Genomic DNA, 25,141 nt, shown 5'->3' with positions numbered 1-25,141 from the left:
GCTGAAGAGGTGAGCATGTACAGCTTTGGTCTCATCCCAGCCCATAATCATGGGTGAAATTGATTTAAAAATGTTCCGTGAAGTTTGACAGTTCCAATAAATAAAAAGATTTTAAAATGAGATAGCTAAATCCTAGGAGGTTTAATAAACATTCTTTTCCTTTCCCAAAAGGTATCTAAAAGTTGGAAGCATTCATTATGAATATCTAGAGACCTGTGACATTTAACTTAACCCTTACTTCTCTCTAAACAAATGCTCATGTTCCTGTCCTGACTAATTTTCCAACAACCTACTAGTTGCTTTTCTGTGTTGGGAGGGCCCTGCTTTAGTGAGGGTGAACAATGCTGACTCTGCCTGCTTTGGCTAGCAGTCACCTTTACTGGAAAATAGTTTCTGGATTTTCCTTTTTCCCATATTGCAATAGAGCTAGGATTTTTAGCTTCCTACCTATCTGCCATCACTTTAGAGCTTTACCTTTCAAATTTGATGGTAGTGTCAACTTTTCCCTCCTAATAAGAGGAAAGAAGTTCAAAGATACAACTCCAAGTAAGAAAAAAAATATAAACAAACAAAATATGAGAAAAAGAGTGAACCCTTAGAAAAAAAATCCTTCAAATACATTCGGTTTCAATTTGACATGTGAGAATGCTCCAGGAGCAATGTTATTTCAGTCCCTTTTGGAAGTGTTTTGCTGAAGTGCATTGGAGCACCTTGGCTGAGCAAAAGCACAGCTTTCAAAGCAACAAGAAAAACCTGGACACACTAAAAATATATTGAATTGCAACACTGATGTTTCTGAGCCTAATATTACACATCATAAAGGAGATGGCTGTTAAGGGCCGACATGGGATGTTTTAGATTTTCATGAGGTCTGTCCTGTCATCTGCGAGCTCATTACAGAGTGTTGTACAGGAAAGGACCAGGAGCCCAATCAGAAGGTGCAGACACGCTCGCAAAAAACACACTGTCACATACACACTCTGCCTTCCCAGTGCAGTTACTTGCAGATTTCACCCAGGTGTGGTAATTCCCATGCTGCTTCTCCTGTTTTGCAGTATTCTGGATTTCACACGGAGAGATCCGAGTCTGACCATGAGAGCCAGTGGGGTGGGAGCCCCCTGACTGATACGGCTTCTCCGCAGCTCCTGGAGCCCGCGGACAGAGCGAGCTCCCAGCACCATGACGTCTCCTGTGCCTACAGACAGTACTCAGACCGCAGCGCGCTCTGCTACGGTTTTGCACTCGACCACTCCAGGCTGGCTGATGACAGGCATTTCCACACTCAGGCCTGCGAAGGAGGCAGATGCGAAGCTGGCCGGTATTTCCTTGGCACGCCACAGCCGGGAAGGGAGAGCTGGTGGGGCTCTCGCTCCGCGCTGCCTCTGACTAAGTCGTCCCCTGAGAGCAGAGAAGCGTATGAGAACAGTATGCCCCACATAACGTCAGTGCACAGGATTCATGGTAAGACATAACAAGGATTTGCAGAAGCGACACCATCTCAGCTAAAGCGATACGACAGAAACATCCAGCTGTTTATGAGAAAGATGGAAAATGAGGTGCTTTTGATGTATGTTCTTGTCATCTCCTCTGCGGAGATGAGGAATACTTGAAATTCAAGTTGAGTTGAGTTTTATAGTCTGGGTTATACGAAGCAAAATATAGTTTTGCTGTATTTTCATTGTGAAATTAAGGTGGAAACATGACTGAGGAGATTTTAAGCATGATCTTAAAAATATAAACAAAATAATCCGCTTGATAGAAAAGTGGTTTTTATTAGACTTAGGATCAAGACACTTCAGATGGAATATATTTAGCAAAAAATTATAGGTAAATCCAAGCTAGATATTAAAAACTCTTGAAAGTTGTTGGAGAAATTGTTCTCTGAGGGACTTTTTTCCCTACTGGTTATTACTAGATTCTGTATGATTTGATGTTTATTTAAAGTTGGCTGTTGAAATAGACAGTTGTTTTTAGTTTCAGACATTTATCCTCAGTGATATTTTTTAGCCAATTTAAATCTCTCCATCCCTTCAGCACTAAGCCCGAAATTTTGTTTAGTTTCTGACAGGTTGCAACTCAGTGCATTAGCATATTTTCAGATGCTGAAGCTAATAAAAAAACCACAGTGAAAGCCTGATACTGGGTTGGACAAGTCCAAAGGTTCTTGGTTTTAAAATGATAGGCTTAGTCTTGGAAGACAGTAACGGGCCCTAAAGTCAGAATTCATGGTTTTAAGGATGGATGCAACATTAAAAAAAAAAAGTTTTTCCACAAAAGAGTCTACCAAAACAAATGTTACCTCTAAAGAACTCATAAAAGCAGATTAAATTAGCAGATTAGTACTATTCCATTGATCTGCAGAACAAGGCTTTGTAAACAAAAATAGCTGTTATGTTTTGCTCCAATCTGAGGAAAATTATGTTGAGATTAGAAAAAATTATTAAATAACAAGTTCCAGGAAATACACTCAGAGAAAAAACCAGAAAATTTTGCTGATGAGGGCTGTTCTCCACTTTTCCTGTGAAAACATGCGTCCTTCCTTGTGTCTGTTCTGTTCTTCTGCCTTATTTGTGTTTTTCTAGCTTTTTCTTCTAAGAAAAAAAAGAGAATCTAGCAAATTATGATAATTTTCTGGCAAATTTTATGCATGATAATTCTTGCTGAACATAGAAATATCATACCAAGGTACAAACAGAAGAGTGTTAGATATTAATTCCATACCTCTATCAAGAATAATTAACCCAAATGGATAATATGATTTGGTTTTATTGTGTTGTTTGGCTTTGCTGTAATTTCAGGTGCTGCAGGTTTTTTTGGTTTTGGGGTTTTTTTTGTATCAAGAGTTACATTTTTCAGTATTTCTTCAGTCTGCGTGTAGCTTTGGGGGAAAAACCTGACTAGTCCTGGCATTTTGGGTCCAGCTCTTAAGAGGATGTGAAGAATAAGTTCATGCCCATGATACTCCACAGTGAAGTAGTTTCCCAGCAGTGGCAGGATATTGTTCTTGCAGAAGCCCATGACTAATTTGTCTAGTGAACTCTGCAATGCAGTGGTATTGGTCTTCATCCCAAACAGATCTGCATGCCTTGACCCAACAGGAAACTGGGGAAACTTCATGTGTTACTCCGAAAATGGGTTTGCTTTGAAGAGCACTCTCAGCCAACCCAAAGTGCTTCATCCCCAAAGAGGACTTTGTGTGTGCCAAGGCAGAGGTGTTGATAAGTAAAATGTGCAAGTCCCACACAGGCCCTCCTTCAGGAATGCATCTCAGCAAATCAAGCCCTTTATCATAATGTTGACCGTTCAGGTTTTGGGGCCACTCTATTCCTGGTGAGGATTGACATATATGATTCCATCCTTTCAGCTACGTGTAAGCTGAACACCTTCTCTGATATGTATATTGGCCTTATTTTTTAAAGAGAGGTAAGAATGTAATAATACTTTCCCATTTCAAAAGAAAATATTTATGCATGGGGATATGACATCACATTTTTACAGTGTCCCTGTCTAAGAGCTATGAGAGCTTTGAAGAAGAACTCCTTCATTACTTGTGGCTATTTATTGTTGTGTATCCTGCCTAAAGTCTCTACATAACTACAAGACATTTCCCAATGCTGTCTCTGTTTTAGCTTCTGGAAAGGCTGGAATGTTGTACATTTGTAATTCCCTGAGATTTTTATTTTTACCATGCCCCAAATTCACTCAGACCTTGTTGATGCAATGAGGTAGAAAGGGGCCAGGGGCCTGAACACTGGCATTGAAGGCACTTTGACATGCCCTAGGATACCCTGCCTGGCCTCTACCTGCTCCAAAAGACAGAGCTGCTTTCGAGTTCTCCAATACCTGCAGGGCTTATGCAGGTACTTGGCTACCCAAGAGTGTATCAGGTGGCACCAGATACCTGTGTTGAGGTGCTTAGATCTCTTTGCATATTTTCAGCTGAGTTACTTGTTTCAAGTGGAGACACTGGAAACTAGTGTTTGTCACTGAAAAGCAAGGGGTCATTTTGGGTGACTGTTACGACTCACCCCGACTGGATTTTCTGTGTCTGAAATGAGGTTCAGATTACATGTTCTTCAAGATCATTTAAACCTCAGTGCTTGTCTCCTTTCTCTCTTTCCTAGGAAGAGGACACTGGGATGAGGACAGTGTTGTTAGCTCACCCGATCCTGGCTCTGCCAGCGAGTCAGGAGACCGATACCGTACCGAGCAGTATCAGAACAGTCCGCATGAGCCCAGCAAAATTGAAACTCTAATAAGAGCCACCCAGCAAATGATTAAAGAAGAAGAAAACAGGCTACAGCTGCGGAAAACCACTCCTGACCCACTGGTCTCCATTAACGGCACAGGGAAGAAGCATGCTATCTGTTTCGCAAGCTACCCTCAGCAGCAGCTGGCAGCGGACGTCTGCCGCGTCCCAACAGTTGCCAGCACTCCTCCTTGTGAACACATCCAGCAGCGAGATGGAAAGATTATGAGCCCACATGAAAATGACTACGACAACAGCCCCACAACACTGTCTAGGATAAGCAGCCCCAGTTCTGATCGAATATCAAAATCTAGTTTGGTACTTGCTAAAGACTACCTGCATTCAGACATGTCCCCTCATCAAACCCAAGGAGACCACCCAGCAGCCTCTCCAAATTATTACAGCTCCCACAGGCAGTACTTTGATAAGCATGCTTACACACTAACTGGATATGCCCTGGAGCATCTATATGACACTGAAACAATTAGAAACTATTCACTAGGCTGTAATGGATCCCACTTTGATGTGACTTCTCACTTAAGGATGCAGCAAGATCCAGCACAAGGACACAAGGGAACATCTGTTATAATAACCAATGGAAGCTGACACTTTTTTTCTAAAAACTTTCGCGCTTTAAAAAATAACCTTTGAGCTCTGATTGGAAGATATTCTATGTTTTCATGCCCTTGTCCTTACCAGCATTTCCCATACCACAGTGCACTAGAAAGAAGAACCTAAGGTTTGGGGGGATAAGCTAGTTAAAACACATTACTTAAGAAAAAAAAACCAAATGCACTGGCATGCAGGATTAGAGTAAACGAAGCTAAATGCAAAGTTGTTGCCATGCATGCTGAGAAGGATAGAAGAGGTTCAGGCAGAGAGTACTTGTGGCAGAGCAGTTTATCCACATTATGTAAGAGATGTTGTTTGGAAACACTGCCAAAGGCAGATCTTCTGAACTGCGTAGGTACCAGGCAGCAGAACTGCTATGTATTCTTTTTACACAGGAAGCTGGGATGTGTTTCTTCAAAATACACAACAAAATGTGTACTTCTGGTGATTTGTTTACTCCCCAAAGGCCAAGTATGTTATGCTGCTGTATGGTATAAAGCATCCGTGGCTGACCAATATAAAATCAAAAATGGGAGAAAGAAGAGAGAACTCCTCGAATTGTTATGTCCTTGTGTACTCACAAACATAGCTAATTACATATGCTTGATTTGAAAAGAGTCCTTATGATTAGTATGGTCAAATGTTTACCTCTACTGTATTAAAACGAGAGGGGTGTTCTCACTGTAGCATTGAGAAACGCAAAGGGCTTTCTTGTCTTGCAGTAGAGATGGGAGATGGTTCTCATGTTTTTGAAAGGTTGCCCATGGTGGTTAGTGGAGTGAAACGGAAGAAAATTCCCTGGAGAAACAGGGAGAATAGACTGGAATTAGGAGTGGTCCAAGGTAAACACTTAACCCTGTAGCTATGTATGCCATTTAGCAATAATTATAAAATAAGGAAAAGTGGCTGAATAATTAAGAATTAATTTAAAATACAGAAGGAACTAAATAGAATCATAGAAATATTGCTGTAAAATACAAATGCAGTTGCATAAATGTAAAAATACATGAGCCAAGAATAGGCAAAAACTCTTTGGCAGTTTGTCTAACTTCTGATAGCGTTTTGGAGTAAATTAAGAGAGTATACAGTATCATAACTACTCTGTCTGAAACAATGTGAAGTAACAGGCATGACCTTGATAAAGAAATATAAATTCTCTGCTTGATTGCAGCAGATAATTTAATGAAAATCAGAAAATATTATGGACATTAAAATCAGCCATATGTACATAACAAGAGTAGAGGGAAATCAGTGTTCCAAGGAATTAAATTGTATTAAGAATGCTGGTATTATCAAGGCCTGTCCTGGAGTTATACAAGACATCAAAAGAGGCAGAGGAACTTTTTTAAAATTTTTAATAACCACATGAACAAAGAGACTGATTAATTGGAAAAGAATAAATGCAAACATATGCTAAAAATGTAAAATAGGGCATTTGTAGTCACAATTGCTAGACCTGTCCTTTTTTGTATGGCATTTATATGGTCCCAAAGTTGACTGCAACAGGAGGGACCACTGCTCCCTCTTATGCCAATGTGGAGGAAAGGGAATCTAAGGTGGTTACTAAAATGAGATTAGCTCTAAGACTAGCTTAATTTGTAACATTCAGAAGCTCAACATATGGAACTGAGTCATCAATGGGACTAAATATAAACCAGCATGCTATGGGTGGGTTAAAAATACTGTTTCCAAATAAAACTAATCAGAAGCAAAAGCTAAATAATAACATTATAAACCACGTAAGTAGAGACATACTTGAAAGCAGAGGAAATTACCTCTCTGAACTTGGAATACTGTGTATAGTCCTGATCACTCCAAAGCAGATTGTGAATCTTGAATTGAGTAGTACCTTACTCCATAAGCAACCTTTGTTGACTGCAGTGTGATCGCTCCTGGTGAAATGCACGTTGAACACAAGGGAGAACAACACAGTCTGGTCTTTATTATCTAAACCTCGTAACAAAAAAGGTGGAGCAGAGCTCAGCAAAAGATAAAGAGACTGAAAGATCTAATAAAAGCTTTAAATAAACTGGGTCTGTCATCTTTGTAAGGGAAAGAAGTAAGGGGTAATGTCACCGATGTGCACCAAACTCTGCACAGAGGAGAGATAAATAATGGTCTAAAACTACTTGAACTAGAGGCAGAAATGAGAGGCAGGGCACTGAATGATAGCAAAGGCAAAATGAGAACAAAATTATTTGGCAAGAAGTTTAGAAGTTGACTCATTGCCAAATGGATAATGAAGGTCAAAAAGAGAAGCAGATAGAGATTTTTTTTATTTGTTTTTTTTAAGATAACAACAAGGCAAATAATTGAGGGGAAGAAAAACATTGACAGCTGTTAATTCAGAGGAAGAAATGGACCAAAATGGACTTCTTTCAGCCCAACAATTGTATATATTCCTAAAGCATAGGAATAAGAAAGTATTTTTGATAAATTTAGTTCTGGATACATATTTATTTCACTTGTTCCTATGAATAATATGAATAAACTTGTACTTGGAGTCTCATTTTACAGTATTGAAATACAATTTGCAAAGCGAATTAGAATAGAGGTACATGGTATCATACTATCCTTACCAGTACATATAAAACCATGCCTAAGTGTCAATATTACTTTGTGTTACAAAAGAGTCTCCTAAACTGTTTGAATAAATGGGGTTTTCTCAGCACTCAAATCTCTTGGGATCACGAGGCACTCTTGCTACCAAGCTTTTAGTTAGAAGGCAACAAAGTTCTGCAGACCAGCTGCAGTTCCCTGGCTGTGGTCTAATGGCCACAAGTAGCCAGAAACCACACTTTGGTGACTGGTGCATTTGCATTCTGACAGGCACCTTTGAAAAGTGCCTCTCACCTTTTGTGAGACCAACAGGCACAGCATAAGATGCTGCATGACTTTACGTAGGAAAAAAGGCCTGTGTGCTATGCAATAAAAGTCCCCCATCCTTATTTACAGTGATCCCAAGACTGTAGTTATTTATTCCTATTTTCAATAGTTCTAGTCCACTACAAAGGCAAAAAATGCACTGAAAAAAAAATAATTATTCCGTAATGAACGGAATAAATCAGTAGAGATGTCTTTACACGTAGCCACGTTGTGCTACAAGCAAAGGCTGAAGCTCTCTCTCCTCATGGGATTCCAGCAACTGGCAGTCCTTAGCACTTCAAAACAGTATGCTGGAGATGGATGTCTTTTGTCAGCTTGTTTGCTATCCTGCTTCTTTAGATAGCCAGGAATTTCTTCTTAATTGACAGAAAGCATTGAGTTTTGCAAACATAGACTCTGCATGCTTCATGCTACATGAAAGCAAGTCTGCAATCTTAATTATAGCATATAATATCACTGCAGCTCATATTACATGTGCTTTTCAATATGGTATAAAGCTTATTTTTTCCATTACATATTTATGTAATTCAAATTTTCATTTAGTATCCTTCAAGGATATAATCTCTTTTTTTATGTTTCTCCCTTTTCCAAATCAGATGGGAAGAAATATCTTGCAAAATTGAAAAATGCAAGGCATTTGAAGCAAATAAGTTTCAAATGTATCACATTAGCTAAAGGTTATAATTTTAAAGAAGGTATGTATGTTGTGTTTTGGAATAGAAACAATATAAATTGCTGTATTGCATCATTTCTCTAACATTATACTGGTTTGCTATTAACACAAAATTAATATTTTGCAACTACTGCAAATACAGAGTGGCCACAGCTCTATCAAACCATTTCTTATTGATGTCAGTGGATGGTGCATTATGGTTTTTGTGCATTATAATCTTAGTACATCTCTTTTTGTTTAAGGAAATAAAAAACCCTCTAGTCTTTATATGAAATCTCACCCCATGGGCATAGAGTTTGTGATTCTGGACAAATTTGCAAAGCAATTCTTAAATTGAAAGAAGAACCTTACTCAGCAACTTGTCCCATTTATTCAAATGGGAATATTTGTGGAGTAAGGTACTACTTAGCCTGTGCAAGGGGAGGAAAGCTGACTTCTGATAATAGGTTTGAGGGTTGTTTTGTAATTCTTTTTTCCTTAAATCTCAAGATGTGAGTATGGATCTGTGGAAGATAATAACTCTAATGGCTGTGTTTCTATAAAAGAGGTTATTTTTGTTCTGAAAAAATGCGTGCATCTCTCCCAGCTGAAGAGCCCCTAAAGTATTTCTTAAGCTTTAAAAATGGCTTTTGTTGATCTGTCTGCAATACTGCCGTGGGTTACACAGTGAAATTCTGCTCTTTTAAAGTCCTTTAATCACTGTTATCTGAATCTCATTTTTGTCTCTACACATGCAACATTTATTCATTAATGTCTCTAAGTATGTTAACCACCATATGTTCATTTATGTGAGCATGCTGAGTGAGTTGGAAAAAATAAAAGGTGGCATATTATTTCTGGAAAAGGTGCAGCCACCCCAGAAAATCAGCCTGGCTGTTCCAAAGGTCAGATAACCTTTTGGTCACGGAACAAAGCTGTGGCATACGCGTTGGTTTCAGACCTTCTGCATACAAACCTGCATGTAATGGGGATTACAGCACACAGTTCCAGGATTAGACCTGGCTATGTCTATTTTAAGGTGCCTATAGTTAATGTCTGGCAGCAAATAGATTCAGGCCCTGCTCTTTCCTTGAGTTGCAAGTTTGCTTAAAGCACCTAAGAGCCTTAAGGCAATACAGGCTTTGTTATTAGGAACAATGGTGGATGAACATGCTTTCCTGTAGGTATACTGGCTTAACTCCAGATAGCTCCACAGTGTGGAGCATAAACTATTTTATTTGCAGTTAGTATTGATGGTTAAATATTTCAGCTGTGTGCACTGAGAAGCAAAAAAGAACCCAAAAAACAAAAAACAAACCCCAAACCAACCCCAAAAACAACAACAAAAAAGCAAATTAAAAAAACCCCAGATTTCTGTAACCCTTCAGTTTGGTGTTTTGAAAGTTTTCTAGGGTATAGCTGAGGATTTAGCTGTTATTTTGAAGACCAGAAAAATGAAATAGCCCTCTGTTCAGAACAGTGAGAGCACTAGTGTGATTCCATTTCACATTTCCTTAGGGCATTTATTAATGAAAAAAAAAAATCCTGTGAGGTTAAACCTCACTGCGGCATTTAGCTTATGTGTACAAGAGTTCTGTAGATAAATCTGGCTCTAACTTTTTAGGAATATATCCCTTTTTGAAAAGAGTTAATTTATGACTTCACCTATAAAGCTGCATTTGAAAGGAAAGATCAAATGCAGGATGAAAAAATATTTTTTTTCTGGTTGCATTCCCTATTTAATTCCCCTCTCACACCAATTTCTCAATCTTTCCTATTGTTCTAGGATTCCAAATGTCATTTTAAACATTTTTATTTATTACAATTTGGACTGCATTTATTATTTTCCTTTTCAGCTACTGAAACAAATACATCGGGAAGTTTCAAAGTGCAAGAAACAATCTTTTTTCACACAATACAAAATGTTGGCACCTTTACATTCTAAGGAAATAAAGTCTATGAGAAAAAGTGTGTTTAGGGCACTGCAACTTTTTCCCAAGGTAAATATTTCAATTCATAAAATATACTAATGTAACAAAAAGAAAGCACTTGAGACATGATGAAGAATTTAATGTTTGCTTTAAACCAATGGTTACATTTAAGGACAAAAAGACACAGATTGCCAGTGTTTCAAATACCATGCTTTGCGATGTAAAGGGTCTAGTGACATTGTAGCATAACATCTGTAGTTTTCCTTTGGAATGTAATGTAGAAAGTATAATTTAGTTATGTCTACAATATCTTGCAAAGTGTTCCCATTTATAATTATTTATATTGTAAATAGCTTTCTGAAGTAAATTTGAAGTTAATGTGCATAAGATGTATTTATTATGTGAAGATTTTTTTTTTGTTTGTTTAAAATATAGCTGCCAATATGCAATTTTTGTCTGTTTTTCTAGATTTTTGAACTAAGGATTGTCCTATATAGTATACATTTTCAGGAATCTACTTTAATTAATGAGAATATTTTATTAGTACTGGGAGGGGACAGGGTAAAGTAATTTGTTTTGGTTACTTTGAATCCTAAATGCTCCCTGAATCTTGAATGGAGTTTATCAGCTATGAAGAGATGCTGGTAACATACTGCTGCCTCATTCAAGATGCCTCAATCTGCTCAAATACTATTCTATAAGGAAGAACTTAATTAAGATTAATTATCTATTTGAGAATCATTTTTGTCTTATTTTTTGAAGCCATCCTGAGGTACCCCTGTGCCTCAGGTAAATCAGCTTGCTGACTTGGAGCATGATGCCCATTAGGTGCCTAAAACAGTGTACTCAGAGGGCAGTGTTCTGGCACAGGGATAGGTGAGAAGTTCTGTTGAATCGCCCTCAGGCCTGAGAGCTGGCTATGACCTGAGGGCTTGTGCTCGCATATCTCAATCGACCCAGAGCAACTGGAGCCCACTGCTGTAACCCTTGCCTGCTCTGGGGTTTAGGTCCTTCTGGCCTCGAGTTCTAAGTCACAGCTCTTACCTTCTAGGCCAGTTTCTGAGCCATCAAACCCTGTCCTCTCCGACACTGTCACTGAGTCTCTTCCCTGCAGGGAACAATGCAAGACAGATGGTCTCAGAGAGTGACACTGGTGCTATGGTCAGGTGAGAGAGCAGCTTTCTCTGGAGAGAAAGGGGTTGACCACATATTTCCCACTCACAAGATAGAACAAATACATGAGCATCAGGGCTGTGATGCACAGAAGAGTCAGTTTTGAGTCTCAGGTAAATTAAATGCATAAAATGGAGATACGGTTTTGTCACCAGACCTTTCTTCCTGGATGGATGTAGGCACCTGGTTCTTAGAGACACTCCTGGGGACTGGGGAATAGCCTGCAGCATTGAGTTAGAAGTTTAAACTGCATTCACGATGTTGGCATTTCCTATGGGCTAATTTAGGCACTTCCCCTCTCCTTGGCCTGAATTTTGGTCCTGGTTCTTGTGCAGGCAGGAAATGGCATTACTGTGCTGTTTAGCAGTGCGAAACATGCCCAGTGTCTTTCTTTTCCTTTCTTTTCTTTTCTTTTCTTTCTTTCTTTCTTTCTTTCTTTCTTTCTTTCTTTCTTTCTTTCTTTCTTTCTTTCTTTCTCTTTTCCTCTCTCACTCTCTCTTTCCTCTCTCTCTCTCAGTCTCACTTCATAGGAGAAGGGTTTCAGAAATGCCCTTTTTTAGCCTACCTCTCTCTCTTTGAAGCCCACACTAAGATCCACAGGCAGTCATGAGACCACATTGTCCTCCCTAGGACAAGAGCAGTCCTAGTTTCTCCATGTCAAGCACTGCAACAAATCTGAGTGTCATCTTCATCTCTGTGTATTTCAAGTCCTGCCACTTCCATGCCTGCTCCTTAGTCTCTTTTCTGTTGCCTGAAGGTAGCTATTTCCCACTGGTGTCTATTCAGTCTTGATTTCCATGCTCATTGGCAAATTCTGCTGAACTGAGGAAATCTGCTGCCATGGCCATTGTAATAAAAGTGTGCAGTATCATCAGGAACTTCCTCTATCCACATATGGTGGCCATCAGAGGCTTCAGCATCAGCAATTTCATTTGATACAGCTCCTCTGACTGTCAGAAGGTCACAAATAGCCTGCTGCGTGCCTGTGTGAGTAAAAGGGGCTATCCACCACACCACAAAACCTGACAGACTACATGTCTTATGCATGCAGCATCCTGGACTGTGGTCCCCAGGCCAGGTGCAAGACTGTGTGTACACAGAAAGAGCTCGGCTCCACCATTACCAAGATTTCTCCTCCTTGCAGACACCTCTCTCTGCCACAGTCTGCCATTGCCTTCCTCCCCAGTCTATCACCTTGTTTTTGTCTTTCATGGGAATTATCTGTTCTATTTCCCTTTCCTCCCTTCTGCCCCAAGCCCTGGTCTAGCTTGCTCAGCTCTAGCTTCTTCTCTTGATCCAGAAAATTGTGTGTTGCTTTTGATGAGGAAAATGGCTATCTGGCAACAGTTTCCATTACTTGCTTTCCCTTTTCTCTTCCTCTCCTTCATGCAGCTGGTGTCAATGTCATTCTGAAGACCCTGCAATCTTTTTCTCTCAGGCATTAGTTCTGCTACAAGAAAGCTACTGGTTGAGGGAATGGAGGTGATGAATTTTTCAGAAAATCTACAGACAAAAGGTGATAGATGCCTTCAGCATACCAAATACGCAAGCTACTTTAGCTACATTGCAAAATGTCATCACTTCTGGCCTGCAAACAGAAGGTAAAGGTGAAAACTGAGACCAGAGGACATACACCTGTATTTGAAAATGACAACAAAAGCTACAAGCAGATCCATCTAGGAGGGAAACTTAAAAATTGGGTTATTTTCTAAATGTGCATTAAATTACATGCAAATGATTAAATGTTCATTATTGCTGTTCATCTCATAACTATTTTTCATTTATGCATTTTTATCATGAGCTGTCATCAGTTTTGTCATTTTTGTCATGTTATCTGTATTTTTCCTTTTTGATCTATGCTATTTTTAAATCTATAAATAAAAGTATTCTATAATAAAAGCATAATATAAAATGCAGAGCAGAAACCAACATCTGGAAATAGAACCCAGAAAGTATCAGCATATTTCAAGCCTTCAACTGACTTTAAGCTCCATGATTTTGTACCCAGTGTATCATGAGATGATTTTGTACCCATTGTATCAAGTGGCAAATTTCACATGGGAGCAAATTTTCACATGCAGCCATATTCCTAGGAATTGTTAGTATGACATATTTCAAAGTTACATCAATGCTCTTTTGCAAGTAGATAAACTTGTACATTATCAAATGTATTACATTTCTGGATCTTTTTTTTAATTCTTTTCTGACAAGGAGATGTGAGAATATGGTGATAAGGGTTTAAGGTACTTTTTCAAGATGGATGCTTTCAGTTTCCTCTCAAGATGTATTTCCAGAGACAATCTCATTCACTTTCAGAGGACAAGCTGTAATCTTTCTATAGCTCCTTCTATCTCCCTTGAATCTTGAGACATTTCTGAACTGTCTCTATACTTGGGAACTACTAGAGCAGCCTTGACGCTACACTGATTTCTTCTACCTACCATGATTGCCTGCCTACCTGTTCATCGCATAGCAAAAGAGGTGGCCCTCTAGTTTGTAGGGAGTTATCAAGTGCAGGAGAGCTCAAATAGCAATGAGTGCCACACCATCATGTAAAACCACTTTTTTTACTTTAGCATTGTCTATTTTATGAAAAGCACATTAGGCTGCCACCCTTCTTCTGTGCTATTATCTTCACAAATGGTAAGAACAGTAAGGAAGAATGTACCAGAAGATGTGAAACTATACTTTTTCTCCTATATTGTCTAACAAAACTCAGTGAAGATGCAAGAGATTGTCATCACACAGAGTCAATGCCTGCCCAGTGGAGTCCTGCCTGTATGCACCCGGTAAGGCAACTTTGTTGGGAATGCCCCTGTACTCTGCCAGAGCTGATGACACCACGCTGGTAGGTACAAGCTAGCCAAAATTCCTTGCATGAATGTCAGTGTTTTCTGAACTGGTGATGTGTCCTGTCAAAAGACATTAAGATTGTTCTCTGCTGAGCCTTTTGCTCCTTTTCTTTTACTATTGCATCAATTTGGAGCCCAGGATGGGGAGAGCCGAGACTGTAAACAGCTTATACAGTTTTGACAGGAGTTAGATGCATTTTTCATTTGAAGCTTCTTGATTCTGACACAGGACATTTCATCATGTTATGAATTATTTTAACAAAAACAGGGCTGTGTTTTGTCTGTCTGGTTTCTCTGTAGGACAGTTGTGTCATTTTTTTTTAAAGAATACCAGTGAAAGGCACCCTTTGTGTTTTCAATTTGGAGAGCACTAGTGAGGTGAAAAATACAGCCTAAGTGTTAAGTCTATTTTCATCAAGGGCACAACTGTGCATTTTGATGTTATGTTTCTGACTTTTCTCTAATCACAAAGGCAGAGCCTTTCTTCTGTGCTGCTTTCTATTTAACCTCCAAAACAACTGCAAAGTATTAGAATGACTCCAGTACGCTCTTCAGAATGAATGTTTCTTGAGCTCAAGAGAAATGCTCATGGTTTCATTAGGCTGGTTATCTGACAGGCTGTTCATAGAAAACAGCTGATTCTTATTTTTATTTTTTTTACTGAACAGCTTTGCCTTCCTGTGATCAATCTTCTTAGCTACAGCAGTAAATATGCTAAACTGGCAGGTGCCAACAAGTTTTGAGACAGTCTCAGGCTTGAATATTGACCCATGGCTGTGTTTTTTGTGTCATGAAAGAGCCTACCTTGTGTACAACTACTTGGTCTATTCGTTGACTTGGGTTTTTAACTTAACATGTGCTTATTTACTTAGGGAATTAGATCCAGTGTGGGAGAGATGCAAAACAGCCAGTGGTTTAGGAGTTTAGTAAATAATCTCAGCTTTGTTCAGTTTTGCTCTAGGTCAGATTGCTGCACGGAGTAATTCCATATGGCAACCTGATTTGAGCTTACTCTAAGTAAACCTTAAAATGGATTTTGGCAAAATCCAGCCAGCCATCAGGAACCCATTCTCAGTTTCTGCTGAGGATTTCCTGATAGCTTTCTTAATTTAAAAAAAGCATCAACAAAAAAACAACAGCAAATGAGAAAAACTGTGAAACTTTTTTGCTGTCTGAAATACTCGTTCCCCTCTTCCTGAGTATTAACCATCAAAAAGCCCTTTAGGCTGCTCTAATTTATGCCAAGAGCTGTAGAAGTTAGGAGGTGCAAACATGGCTTAAGTGACTTTGCCTTCCCCGGCGTGCTTTGCTCCGCACCCCTGGCGATGCGGTGCAGCCTCCCGTGGGGGAGAAGCATGATGGGGCCAACTTTCTGCCCTTCTGCTCTGACTTCTGTGCCCTGGTGCAGAGCAGCAGCTGCCTGGTCCCTCTCCAGCCTGTGCCACTGCAGTGTGTGGGCTACCAAAGCCTCTGCTGCTCTGTTAGGGATGCGAGAAAAGCACGGGGTTTGAGTGGTGAGAGAGCCTCCAGTGGGCTGCCTCCAGTATTCAAGAGCCAGCAGTAAAATCCTGGCATTAATGAAGTTGTTGACAGAAATACTTTGGTCCCACTGAAGCATGGCCAAAAATGTAAAAACATTTTGAAAACAACACTTGAGGCAGCTCAGTGTACCTCCCTCAATAGAGCGACTGAAAGCATAAGTAAACAGAAAGATTTACTTGTGTTGGGAACAAACATAATTAAAAAAAAATGTGGTTAGGGAAAGAAGTACACACACAAAAAAAAATCCTCTCCTGTAATTTATCTGAACGATGTCAAATGTGAACAAAACCCTGAGATAAAACTTGGGTTAGAGAGCAGAAATTCTGGCAGGGCTATTTTGAAGAGGGGCTCTTAGGAAAAGCTGCTGATTGAAATCAATACAGCAAGACCCAGAATCCGAAAAGACCTTTTCTGAGATCTGAGAGGGTCACTGAGCAGAACTGTCAGTTGACAGTATTGAGGCTGCAATTGCCTTCACAAGGTGCTCCAGTGTTTGCTTTAGTGACTTCTTGCAACCAGTGGCTGAGCATACATTTAACATCCCACCTGAGATCACCCTGCTGGGGGAGGGAATTTTTTAAAGACTTCTATAGCTTAAACAACTCTCTCACCAGCCACATCAACATGTCACATTTTCTGTATACTAATCAGTAATGTTTGATTAATGTACTGAATCAGATTAATTGAAGAAATTATTATTTATGGAGACAAAAAGGACTGAAATTCTCATTTTCTGCTTCTGTGTTTTTAGAAGCACTCATTCATTTGAATTTTTAGAGAAATTGTGATTTGTCAAGGAAACATTTTTAAACAGACCTTATTCAATATTATCATTTTCAAAAAATATCAGTAGATCATATTTTAGCTTTAGTTTATTTACTGATCATGTAAGACTTGATTAGGCAATGGCTTCACAGGGATGGGCAAAATACAAATACTCCATAACATTGCAAATTTCTGTGAGCATATCCTGGTAGTTTATCAAAACGTGATGGAAATAAACAGAGAAACTGCTTTTCCATTTTTTTCATGGCATTGTTTTTCCTGCACCGGAATGGCACTGTTACAGAAATGTTATCAAAAAGTCAAGATTGAGAACTGAAACTTTTGTTTATGTCTTAAAGGAATTAGCTGTATTTTGATTACAGGGTACAGGTACAATGGCTGTTTCAAAGTGCTGTTTTTAATGCTCACTTAAAAACATGCTACTTTATGAACATGTGACTAATTCATTCAAATTCAATTGCACTGTATTTGTATTTCAAGGAGGTGCAGAGCAGAGAGAGCATTCATGTGGAGTTTGCCTAGCCCAATATTTCCATTTTAATTACTATCTATTTTTAGCACTCAGCTTCTCAGCAAGTCACTTCAGTTCACTGAGGTGAGTGAGGCTGTACTGACTGGTTCCAGCAAAAAATCTCAAACCCTCTCTTTCTAGTTGTCATAATTTCCTAACAGAATGAAGCTCATGCAACCACTTGTGAATCTACATTCCAAAAATTTTTTTAAAAATAAGATGCTGCAGAGAAGCAAGTGACAGTCTGTGCCACAGCTGAAATAAAGTGGGACACAAGCTTTTCTTTTTCAGAACATCAGAAGATGGAATCTTAGACACAAGACTCCAGAACTTAGAGAGTGAAATTCAGTGGGTTATCTTCTCACAGAACTGCTTATTTTACTATATTTAAAGTTACCTCATTACTATCCATTCAAATCTAGTTAGTAGGTCACTTTATGTGCCTTTAAAAGGTTAGATGGTCTACTGCATAAGGAGATAAACTAAGATTAAAAAATGTCCTATTACAAGTGGATTTGAATCTGTAAAGTGATTTAATTTTTTAAAAATAATAACCTGATTTAGGACTGCTTTCTTGAATATGAATAAAATGATTTAAAATAATGTGTATTTTCAAGCAGTGTCCTTAATTTTTCTGTAATATTTCAGTTCAGGGGATTTTTGTTACCATGTCTTGGAAATTATTTGAGAAGATAGTGAAGACTGCTATGACAATGTATCACATTGTCATAAACAGTTCATTGTCATAAACAGTAAACAGTTGGTTTTAAAATCCAAATATAACTGATAAAAGGAAATGCATTGTGATATCAGATATTTCTACAACGAACACATAAACTCAATGAGGTGAAGAAGAACAAGGAGAAAGCATGCAAATTTAGCGGCACAATGCATTTGCAATATGGATTGCACTTATCTTTTTATTTGCCACAAACATGTAATTTATGTGTAACAGAATGGAGATGCATGACACTATAAATTACACAGCAGTGAGTATGCTGGAGAAAAGAATACTTTGGCAGTATGTAATTTAAATTAAATAGTGTGAAATAGACGAGTGTAGAGGTCCAACTATGTCTTGGTGTAAGTGTATTATACATATAGGTTTTTGAAAAACAGTTTTTCAATTCACTTTTACTGTCAGTCAGAGGCAATAATATTACAAAGACAAGCACCTGAGGTGACTGGAGGTTTTCAATGTTTACATGAATGCATCTAGGTTTAGATCTTTAGTGTCTCTCCCACTGTACTTTATTCCATATTTGCCAGTTGTACACCTCCACTCCCTGGAAAGTGGTTACCCATTGCTGCACTGCTGCAGTTGTGAAGGATCTAGTCACTATCTTGGTCAGTTTTACTCCCAAAACCTGTGACCATCTGAGCAAACATCTTGATTTTCCCATAGACTTTAATTTATTTTGTTTCTGACCCTGTAGAAAAATCCAAATGAAAGAGATTTCAGAAGGCAGACAAAAGAAAAATGACCGAGGCAAAAGTCATTCAGGTTCTTCCAAGGATAATAAAGAGGCATACAGATCTCTAGAATAAATTTCTGTCTGGAAACTGATGGATGTGTGTAGAAGAAGCACGGACACAAGACCACAAAAGTAAATTGGCAGGAACACAGTCCTTAAGTAATTAAGTTAAGTAACTAAGAAACTTAGTTACTTAAGTTTCCTCTTAAAATGAAAGATTGAGAGGACTTACTAGCAACTAGTATGCTTTTGTTTATCTGCGTTGGTTGATTTGCTATCTTTTGCATGAGAAAAATAATTTTAGCACTATAACTAATCTGCCCACGTCTTCATACCTCACTGCAAAAACATCTCAGCAAATCCAGCAGTGGTTTTCTGTGAGTAACCAGTGACACACCAGATCTTCAGTGAAGAGAAAATAATAGATAGAGGTTTCTTAAAAATTTTCTTTTTCTTATGTCTGGGATGAAACACAAGGAGTAGTGCCTGTGAATCTGATCACTTAGGAAACAGAGAAGAAATAATAATTTCTCTTTCCATCAGAGTTTCTATGCTTCAGATTCTGATATCATTTACATCTTCATTAAGATCAGGTTATTCTCAAACAATCCAGAAGGACAGATATTTGGGGGTTGTTTATGTTTCTAAGTCCCTTTTCATGTAATGATAAAAGAAGACGTACTATCTTTTATTTTCTTTTTTTTTTTTCCCCCAATGGCCTTATGGCTAGCAGACAGTGAAATGAGACACACAAACTGATTTCCAGACATGTTAACCTTGACAGGGCACCAAGTATGTGGTTAAAGAGCAGTTTTGAAGTCTTTGTGCCTGATTCCACCACAGCCACTGCAGCACAAGATAGGAGGTTGCCTTCTTCAGTCAGAAGCTGTCCACCTCTGTAGAGTTTTACAGCAGACCAATAGAGGCAAATAAAGAAGGTATTCTTGAATCACAATGGTGTAAAAGAGAAAGAGAAGGTAAAATAAGCCTGTCTTACAACAATATACATTGTGCTCACTGATTCTTAGGTGCTGTTATAAATCAAACAATAGGTGGTTTTATTTGAAATTATCCTTACTAATTTTTAAGCTGTCACAGACAGATCTAAGGCACTTTATTGTGGTCTAGTTGGAGTGGATTGGTTTTTTCCTTGGAAATGCTTAAATGTTCAAATTGTCTTCAATTTCAAGTAGAGGCATCTTCTTGGCCTTGCCTGAGCACACAGAACTTTGAAAAAAGCAAGACAAATAATTATAAAATATTCCAGGAAGACCAGGTCACATCTTCCCCAAAAGTTTCTTAACATCTTTTTTAACAATACCACCAATAACTTGTGCAGGTTTTGACAAGTGTGCCAGTAACAGTGCAAAAAAAAAAAAAAAAAAAATTTAAAAAAATCAATGGCCACCTGAGGCACAGAGCTATTGCTCATGAACAGATTGATGTGTTCACGCACAATTGCTCTGAGAGGCCCTAGACATGTTGGGGTCAGATTGGCAAAACAGGTAGCAACTGTGTTCTTGTAGCAGCCTCTAAAAGAGAGAGGCAGATGTCTATTCTATCTTGCAAACACATTCTTTTACAATGTGTTACTTCATCTCTTTTATTGCACAAGAGGAAAGTGGGAGACAGAGAATCAAGGATAACACTAATGATAGGCCATATGGAATACATAAACAACGTTGTTCTAGGATAAGATGGTCTTTAAAATGGGCTGGGGTCTTATTGTACTTGGGTCAGACATTACCTAACTCCTCAGGTGAAAGGAGGAGAATAGGTGAGAATAAGGAGCAGACGCTGGGAGTATGTGATTCAGCTCAGAGCAAGGTTTTCTGGAAGACATAAAGAGCAGCCTAAACCCCTTTAAAGGTCTGAGTTCCATTGTATTGAAATAATGTACTCCTGCTTGTTGGGCAGGAGTACATTATTTCCTCATATCTTCCTCAAAAAGACTGCTGAAGAAAATACTGTTTTGAAACTGGATTAAAATTTGGCCTGTTCATGAACCACTTAGGAAATCCTGCAACTTATGTGAGGACATGGGGTCCCTAAGGAAGTAACTGAGAGAACATCCTTGAATACGAAATGCCCTTTCTTTGACAGAGGAAACCAGTAATAACAACAAAATCTCAGGGCTGTCTTAAAAAAAAAAAAAACCTGGGACCTGCCACTTTTACTGTTTCTAAAGCTCATTTTGGATAGTACTGTACTTGGCAAGCCACTCTGCTGGAAGTAGTTGTTGCCCTTGGTGTTAGAATCTGAGCCAGCCTAGACCATGGGCCAGCAAATGGGCCAGCTGTCTGTGGCAAGGAAGCTAGAGGAGTTAGATATTTCTCTTCATATTGTGTGTAACTGGCCAAAGTTTTAGTTGCACAGGGAAGAATGATAGTATCTGTCTCCCACAGCATATGTGAAGATTTCAGGTTTTGGCCTTGCTGTATTTGACCTCATTTAGGACAAGAATGCTTTTATCTAAATCAAAGCCAATTTCTAGTATTAGTCTGAACTTGTGAAGACCCCCAGTGAACAAAAATATCACAGGAATTAGGCAATATGTTGAGAATGCATTTTGAAGTTTTAAGCATGTGCTTAAGTGCTTTTCTGGCTCTACTTTAATGAAAGATGGAAATGTAATGTGGAAATATGACCGAGAAATTCTGTTTCATTAAACTTGGAATGAATCCCAGCAATGAACAAAACTCAAAATGAAGTACCACTCAGAGATTTAAAAGTAGTTTCTTTTCGTATTAATTCTCTCCATTTCACTCCTGGAACTCATGGAGAGAACACCACAGCAAGCCTGCTTGCTACATTTCAAAAGTAATATAAAATATAATACAATAATTATTGCCTAGTGGATTGTCAGAATGACAGCAAAAACAATGGCAGAGGAATGAAAGCATAACAGGAGATTTCTGACTTTCTTGAAAAGAGTATAGACACAGAAATGGGTAACAGTAAATGGTTAATACAGAAGAAAAAAAGGTATTTTTACTTTCCTTTAGCCTTTGATTCCATAACTTTTTTAGTAACAGCAATAAAATAGAAGCAGGTTGAGGGAGGGACCTTCATCTGATGCAAAACATGGTAACTGTGCTGACTTCTGCATGCTTGTTTGGGGGGCAGGGCACAAATATCCAACTTGACATGTCCCCAGAGGGTTTTCTAGCTGGGAGCCTGCATCCTGTCACAGCTTTAAACAGGTAACCAGCAGAAAGCAGTCACTCAGCCATCTCACCCAAGGCCAAGGAGAGGAGTCAGAGCAGAGTGTCCTTTCTGGTGTCTCAAAGACACAGGAAAAGTCCGAAGGAAAAGGCAGTCAAATTCCTGGAGAAATAGTAAGGGATTTTAGGAGGAACAATACTCTGTTGTTTATTCCAGGATCTCCTGGCTGGATTACAGAAGAGGAGTCTGGGTTTTGTCTCTCTGCACAAGGGGAAGTGACAACTGGGGAGAAAGTAATTGTACTGAGACTTGGTGACCCCCCCTCCTGTGAGTACCTCAGTGTCCATCACACATCTTTGTTTGGGGATGGTGTTTTCCAGCAGCATTTGTGAAAACAGTGCTGCCACTAGCATGGCAGGCTGAGCAGTGTGTGATGAAGGCTGCTGCACTGGGTCTGAGCTCAGTGGATCACTGCGTGTGTTGACAGGAGACTTAGACAGTCTTCCTCTTCTGTATTTCCTAGAGCTATGGATTTTGACTATAAGCCAAAAGCTAAATGGATCCAAACTGATGGAGGATAGGTCAGTCAGTTGCTGATACATGTGATGGTCTGGATGCAATCTGGATGGTGAGGATGGGGGGGAAGTTTATCTTTGTGCTCTGTTCCTCACGTGAAGTCATTGGCTGTTACTGTTGTAAGATGTGACAACATAGTCCAGCCATTAGTCATGAAAAAAGCACCTCATAATACCAACTTGCCACACTTCTTAACTTCTTAATTTATTACAAGATAGACAGCAGCATCTTTTTAATGAAAATATTGCACAGTTCAGGATACTGTAGCCCAGTAATATAAGTTGGCAAATTCATCTCTGAACACAATCAGTTCTTTTTTAACATGCATACCCTGGACACCATGAAAATCACTACATTATAATGGAGAAGTACATAAAAGAAAAATGGACTATGAAGATGATATATACTGAAATTTTTTCTATTGTGACTTTTAGTGGACTTTTTCATAGCTCAGCAGGAGACCTGAGCTATGCTGAGCAGTTGCCAAACAGCATGGTAAACTAACAAGTGTGTTTTCTGTATGTTATCTCCAGTTTTGTGGAACTTTGGAGGGCAACAACCTACTAGTAGATCACAACTCATTTTGGCAGGCCATTTTGTGTGCGTTATTGACCTTTACTTGCTGTCCATAAATCCTTGACAATGCTGACACAGAAATGCACCAAGTGACCTTTCAAAAAATGTTGGAAATAATCCGTTGCAGCTGCAAGCCGAGGACACTGACCATACTCAAGTATAAATCTCTCCATCAGCACCATGGACTGCTGGCAAGAGCATCATACATACTCCCCAAAATGATTCTCCACACCAACAGGCCTGATGTCCCTTATAAAAAAGGAGATTCTCACTAGCTAAAAGTAACAGGAGAAAAACCCTGTTTTAAAGCTGGCTATGTGAGAAAAATTTAGGACAACATTGGTTTGACCTTCCCCCAGAGCTGGCTAGCAACCAGAGCATCATCCTTTGACAGCTCTCTGTGTAAAATGTTCTTAGCACCAGTAAGGTTCCATTGACCTTAGCCTCCAGCCCAGAACAAACTGTACATGTCCTGTTTTTTAACAGGCATCCTTCCATGTTTCAAGCACAAGGCTTTCCTTACAAAAGTATTTGAGCATTGTATACTCACCATCTGCACGGTGCAATATTAGTTTTATCCTTTCTTCTCAAGAAAAAAACCCACACCACCTTGGGAGCTGAATCTTCTGCTGTGATGAATTCACAAGTCCTTCAGCTGTGCAGGGATCCTCATGAGCCTGGACTCTTGAACCACCTGCCTGGGTTAGCTTAGCTGTGTTAAGAACCAGTCACACAGGGCTTACTGTCTGTGGAAATGATCTTAATTTGAGGTCAGCAATGGATAAACTACTTTGAATGAGCTCTTGATGAGCATTTTCTGTAGGCTGAGAGCAGAGTAAGTGTGCAGGTGGTTTTACCTTGAGATACTTTGTTCAAATCCCTAAATTAATTTGCTTTGACTTCTAGCCAGTTAGGAACTATCCTAAAGATTTTCTATCAAATTGTGATAAAATACATTAGTATATATGTTAGATAAATATCACATGCTTCCAAACAGCTGTGCAGACTTCTGCATTTCTTTGGCAAGGAGGTGCACTAAGTCCTCTTTCAGGGAAACTTGTGTGGCTCTATGTAAAATGTGATTTCAGTAACTGGGACACAATCTAAAGCTGAAGAGACAGCACAGAGGTTTGTCGAAAAGTGGCAGAGATCAACTGTTTGCCATAGTTGAAAGAGGCACCATCTTTTTATATCATTAACAGGGGGCAATTATGAAACTTAAGGCTACAGAATGGAAGATCAAAAATCTCTCACTCTGTCAAACTACAAAGTTCTCCAACTGCCAAGGTAAGGGTAAGATGACGATGGGAGATTCTGCATGTTGCAAGGTGGCTTTTGAAATGTGTGGTGCCGACCTCTGTCATGTATAAGGGAAAGTTCCATTTAGGTAAACAGAAGGTACAAAAGTCACATATCTATTTGTTTCAGAATAACGGTAAAAAGAAAATCTGTATCATATACTCATTAAAGTTACAAAGCTCATTGGATTGTTACAATGGATACTAATAATATTAATAATATATCAAATTTAAAAATAATATATCGAATACAGAGCAATGTAATTCAATTTATTTACATTTCTTTCCAGAAAAAATATTCATAAGAATAGCAGAGAAAAGAAAGCTACATAAATAAATGTAAGTGTGCAAGGAGCATTTTTTTTCTTTGTTTCTTCCTTATTTAATGTCTTGAGTATTGTTATCAAAAGGGTCATTTTTTCAGGCCTCTTTTCATGATCTGTTTTCCTTTGTCACCCAGGGACTTGATCAATAGAAATTTGCTTTTACTGATGTGTTTCTTTCTAATTTTTTTGTATTTAGTTCTGTGAAAGAAGTAGTAGTAACATGTTATGCATATTAAAGTGCTTCACATTTCCTTTCCAGCTGCCTAGTATATATTTCTTGTAGTTATTGTTTCTACATTTGTTTCAAATTTCCCTGCCTCCTTGAAGTAAGGTATAATAGTTTTGAGAAGCAGAGCGTGGTATTAAATTCACTGTGTTAAAGGGAATTCCAAAAGCTTAGGTGATATTCCAACACTTTTTCTTCTTGTAAGGCCAGGGACCATGTAATGATGGTCTATATAAAACCATAAACCTCACCATGACTCCATAGACTATTTTCACTCTGTACTCCCTGAGTTCAGTGTAATTGCT

At 38.8% G+C, this 25,141-nt stretch overlaps 1 protein-coding gene across 1 annotated transcript in view; it reads left to right on the top strand.

The window, feature by feature from the left end:
• The window catches only part of SIM1 (SIM bHLH transcription factor 1), a 45,242-nt gene extending 40,387 nt beyond the window's left edge, over positions 1-4,855 (top strand). The window contains exons 10-11 of the mRNA XM_041478128.1: positions 1,056-1,461; positions 4,125-4,855. Of these exons, the coding sequence (XP_041334062.1) occupies positions 1,056-1,461; positions 4,125-4,855 (1,137 nt within the window). The remainder of the gene's footprint in view (positions 1-1,055; positions 1,462-4,124) is intronic.
• The last annotated feature ends 20,286 nt before the right edge of the window (positions 4,856-25,141 follow it).

This window comes from Pyrgilauda ruficollis, unplaced genomic scaffold (genome assembly GCF_017590135.1).
Source record: "Pyrgilauda ruficollis isolate IOZ18807 unplaced genomic scaffold, ASM1759013v1 scaffold43, whole genome shotgun sequence".
Taxonomy (NCBI): Eukaryota; Metazoa; Chordata; class Aves; order Passeriformes; family Passeridae; genus Pyrgilauda; species Pyrgilauda ruficollis.
The sequence above is the reverse complement of the archived record's forward strand: the minus strand, read 5'-3'. Positions and strand labels throughout refer to the sequence as shown.